Source organism: Peromyscus eremicus, chromosome 1, assembly GCF_949786415.1.
Source record: "Peromyscus eremicus chromosome 1, PerEre_H2_v1, whole genome shotgun sequence".
Lineage (NCBI taxonomy): Eukaryota > Metazoa > Chordata > Mammalia > Rodentia > Cricetidae > Peromyscus > Peromyscus eremicus.
The window spans coordinates 48,024,181-48,029,376 of NC_081416.1; the positions used below are offsets into that span (position 1 = coordinate 48,024,181).

Below are 5,196 nucleotides of genomic sequence, written 5' to 3' on the forward strand. Positions count from 1 at the left end.
GAGGTTATAAATCAGCTAATTGCATAAAGGCTATCTTTGTAGCTAAGAATACTGTAATTTTCCCATGGCAGACTGAGCTATTGATATAAAACAGAGCCTATGTGTCTTACAGTCCTCATGGGATAATAGTTCTAGTTATGAAGCATATCTTAGTATATTTTCTATTTATCAAAATTACACAGCTTAATGAGGAGTCATCTTCAGACAGTCCACAGATATAAGTGCCAAAAAGATTGAGATGTAATCATGAGGTTACATGTACACATTACATGAAAATTCACAGTAATGGGGAGATTCCATGACTGCTTTTGCAGATGTGAATTTGCAGACAGAAGCAGCCAGTTTTCAGAGTCTGTGGTTCCATAAGCTTTGTTTGAACAGGATTCCTCCATCAGAGAATTATTCATCTGGTGATTTGACACATGAATATCAATTGCCATCTGTTGCATATGCATCATGACCTGTAACAGCTCATGACAATGTTTTGATTACAGTTTCCTCTCCCCCAATTATTCCCATATCCTCCCAGCCCCCCCACAACCAGACCCATTCCCTTTCTTCCTAACTTGTTCATTAGAAAACAAACAAGCATCTAAAATAAAAATAAAATAAAATATAATAAGATAAAATAAAATCAAACAAACCAGAATAGGGTAAAACAGTCAGAAGAAAAAGAGCCCACAAAGTACAAGAAATATTTACAGACTCAGATACTCACACATTAACATGCACAGAAATCCAATAGAAACACAAAATCAGAAACCATAATGTATAAGCAAAAGACTTGTAAGATAAAATGCCAGGTAAAGCATTGTAGGAAAAAAATCTCCAAAACTCCCTTTGAGTTAATTTTGTGTTGGCTACCTACTACTTACTGGACATGGGACCTGCCTTTAGGAGTGTTTTGTGTGCCCAGTGAGAAACTTTTGGAGAAAACTAATTTTCTTTTGTAGTATCTTATCAATTAAAGAGACAACTTCTAGGTTATGAATAGGAACTTGGAACTATTTCTTCTCTCAATGTGGGGACCCATGTGGCTTAGACTTGTGCAGGCCATGTGAGTATTGCCATCATCTGTGTGAGTTCATATATGTGTCAGTCCTGCTGTGTCTAGAAGTCCTGGTTTCCTGGTTGTCTTCCAGTCTCATTGGCTCATACAATCCTTTTGCTTACTCCTCTACAGAGTTCCCTGATCTCTGAAGGGAGAAATTTGATGGAAACATCCCACTTAGGACTGAATGTTATGAGATATCTCACTCTCTGAACACTGTCCAGTTGTGATTCTCTATGTTTGTTTCCATCTATTGCAAGAGGAAGTTTCTCTGATGATGGCTGAGTAAGACACTGATCTATGGGTAGAGAAAAATATTGTGGGGGTTATTTTATTTTTATGTTCCTTTAGCACAACAGCAGTATTTGGTTTTACTCTAGATCCATACCCTATCTGATCTTAGATTCTTGACCAATTTCAGGTTTGGGTTCCATTTTATGGAGTAGGTGTTAAATCCAATAAGTCAGTGGTTGGTGACTCTTACAATTTTTGTGTCTCTATTGTACTAATATATATTATAGTTAAGTCACCACTGCAGGTAAAAGGGTTTGTAGCTGGCTTGGTGTTGACCTTCTTCTATGGTAGGATGCAGAGTACCTTCTAGTACCCTGAATACTAATTAGTAGGCTCTAGGTAGGCACCAGCTAGACTTCTCTATGTTCAATGTGTTATGTACGTGTTGTCTTTAGCAATAGGACCTTACTATCAATTTATGGAGAACAACCAATTGCCTTAGCAAAAACCTGGGTTGTTTGGGGGTTTCCATGGTGCCCTTTTTATCCAACACCTCAAGATGTAATCCGTTACTGGCACTGGAGATTTCATTCTGAGAGATGTGTAAGTTGGGCCCCCATATTATTTGGTGATTCAATTTAGACTTTTGTTATGTATGTATATATTTTAGGAAGCTTCTACTACAGTAAGTTTCTGTATGATTCCTCAGTGGTTCTTAGTTTTAGCTGTCCCATCCCATATTATGTCTCTTACCCTTTTCCTTTCTCCCCCTCTCCATTTAATCCTCCTGTTCAAGTCCCTGACCCCTTCCATCCATAACTACAGCAAAGAAAAAAAGACACCCCATAGAACAAGATGCTAACTATAAACATCATAAGGGATTCATACCTAGAGTTTATAAAGATCCCCAAATATTAAACACTCAAAACTAAGTCATCCAATCAACAAAATAGTAATAACAGAACAGGCAATTCTCAAAAGAAGAAATACAAAGAGCCAATAAATATATGAAAAAAGTCCAACATTCTTAGCCAATACAGAAATACAAATTAAAACAAAATTCAGAGTTCATCTTGCATGAATAAGAATGACTGTCATTAGGAAAATAAATGACAGCGAGGCTTGGTAGCATCAGTCTACATTCTCAATATTCTGGAGAGTGAGGCAAGAGGATCATAATTCAAGGTCTTCTTTACTTGTAAAGTGAGCTCAAGGTCATCCCGGTAATTTAATGAGACTATTTCAAAATTAAAAAGAAGTGGCAATAAGGGTTAGGGTATAGTTCAGTGGAAGAAAACTTGCTTAGCGTGCATGAGGTTGAGTTTTCATTAAAAACAACAAAAACAACAAAAAGCACTAAAAACATTTCTGGTGAGAATCTGAGGAAAGAGGAACTCTTACACTGTTGTTTGAAATGTAAACTGGCCAGTCACTATGAAAACCATCATAATAGCTCATCAAACCACTAACACTAGAACAGTCTGACCAAACTATACTGAGTGTGTATCCAGAGATTCATGAAAGCGTGCCACAGAGACACACACCCATGTTTATTGCTGTCATAATCACAATAGCCAAAACATGGAACCAGCCTAGATGTTCATCAACAGATAAGTAAATATGGAAAATATGGTTGATATACACAATGATGTTTTATTCAGCTATAAAGAACAAAATTATGCCATTTGCAGGAGTAGTGGTTGAAGTTCATGTTTAGAAAGATTAATTAATTTGTTCAAAGTCTGAAGGGATTTTAAACCTATACTATTCCATCATTGTTTCTGGGAAACCTTTTTCTGGCTGAACATTAGGTCAATATGAAATTCAGAGGTTTGGAAGTCCCTGAAAACAGAGCACTAAGCCTTGATTTGCCTATTTCCTAATTAAGAAGCTTTGTGGGATGGCCAAGCCACTTTACCTCCTTGGCATTCTTCTGTCAAAAGTGGGATTAACACAACATTATGTACTTCACAGGATTTGTAGACAAAGTGTAACCAAGCTTGTGAAAATAGTGATGTGTTTGCAAATAAGGGTTATTATGAATAACCAAGCAGGTTGTAGTCACCCTAATTAATTTTCAGTGGTATCTTATTATTAACTGTTACTTTGTTTCCCCAGGTGACATTTGCTTTATGGCAGACAATGGCACCAGGGTGACAGAATTTATTTTGATGGGGTTCCAGCTTCAGGCAGAGCTACAGCTAGGTCTCTTCTTCACATTTCTGGCTTTTTATCTCATCACCATGGGAGGAAACTTGGGCATGATCATGCTAATTCAGAGTGATTCTCGGCTCCACACACCCATGTACTTCTTCCTCAGCCACCTGTCCTTCCTGGATATTTGCTACTCATCTGTTATTGTGCCTCAGCTGCTGGAGACCTTGGGGACTCATAAGATGGTCATCACCTATGAGCGCTGTGCTACCCAGTTCTTCTTTTTTACCTTGTATGCTAGTACTGAGTGCTTCCTTTTGGCTGTCATGGCCTATGACCGCTATGTGGCTGTGTGTTGTCCTCTCCTTTATGCCATGGTCATGACACCACAGACTCGCCTTGGCCTGGTTGCTGCAGCATACTCTGGTGCAATGGTAAACACTGTGGTCCGGACTGGGTGTACCTTTTCCATTTCCTTTTGTAAATCTAACCAGGTTGACTTCTTCTTTTGTGACCTCCCACCCCTGCTGAAGCTTGCCTGTAGTGAGACCAAGTCACGAGAACAAGTGATCTTCCTTTTGGCTTTCTTGGTCATCACAACTAGTGTGTCAGTGATTCTTGTATCCTACCTATTCATTATTTGGGCTATTCTGAAGATTCGTACAGCAGGGGCCAAAGCCAAGACCTTCTCCACTTGTGCATCTCACATGATTGCAGTGGCTCTCTTTTTTGGAACACTGATATTCATGTACTTGAAAGGCAACATGGGCAAATCACTCTGGGAAGACAAAATTGTGTCTGTATTCTATACTGTGGTGATCCCTATGCTGAACCCTATGATCTATAGCTTGAGGAACAAGGAAGTAAAGGAGGCTCTGAAGAAAGCTTTCAAAAGAATGAAGGTTTCCCAAGGAGAGTAAGACTTAATCTCCATAAGTCCAGAAATTCCTAACAGTCCTTTGGTCCTTTGTTTTGTCTTCTTGGTATATGACTCTGCTTTCATAGCTGCACTGATATATTGAAACAGCAAATGGAAGTTTGGCTTCCAGAACTTTATTAGCTCTGTGATTTTAAGCAAGAAATTCTTTGTATCATTTTATCACACATAAAATTTTATTGAGGCTGTAGGGGTGGCTCAATAGTTGCTAGTGGATCTTGTTCATGAAGAGGCCTCAAATTCAGTCCTAAGCACCGACTATTACCTATAGCTACAGATCCACAGAATCTTCTGGTCTCCATGTTCGTTCGTTTTCTCTCTCTCTCTCTCTCTCTCTCTCTCTCTCTCTCTCTCTCTCTCTCTCTGTCTCTCTCTCTGTCTCTCTCTCTCTGTCTCTCTCTCTCTTTCTCTCTCATTCACATACACATGATTACATAATTAAAGTAATAATATTTTAAGGGGAAAATTTCTTCTTTGCTATGATTGAAAGTCAAGAAAAGTCAAGAGATCTTTAGCCCAGTTCAAGAGAGATGGAATCAACATAAAGGACCTTTACAAATGGAAACATGTTATAAAATGTAAGATTTATTTTTCATATCTGTCCTGGATATTATTGAGAGTTTTAGTCAACTATTCACTGTTTCATATAAAACTCATTTTTCTTTAACTTATGATGATTACAAACAACTGTACATTTCTTATGTGATTAAGATAAACTCTTCAGTTATGGATGGTTAAGCCGATATCAACATTGGACAAAGAAACTGAACATTCACTCATAAACAATTTAAGTGTTTGTTATTGAGGAATAGAAGTAGCA

General features: G+C 38.0%; 1 protein-coding gene across 1 annotated transcript; it reads left to right on the forward strand.

Moving 5' to 3' along the window:
* Nucleotides 1-3,417: 3,417 nt before the first annotated feature.
* Nucleotides 3,418-4,359, forward strand: LOC131906068 (olfactory receptor 9I1-like). The gene has a single exon (XM_059257069.1). It carries the CDS (start codon nt 3,418-3,420, stop codon nt 4,357-4,359), a length of 942 nt encoding a protein of 313 aa, XP_059113052.1.
* The last annotated feature ends 837 nt before the right edge of the window (nt 4,360-5,196 follow it).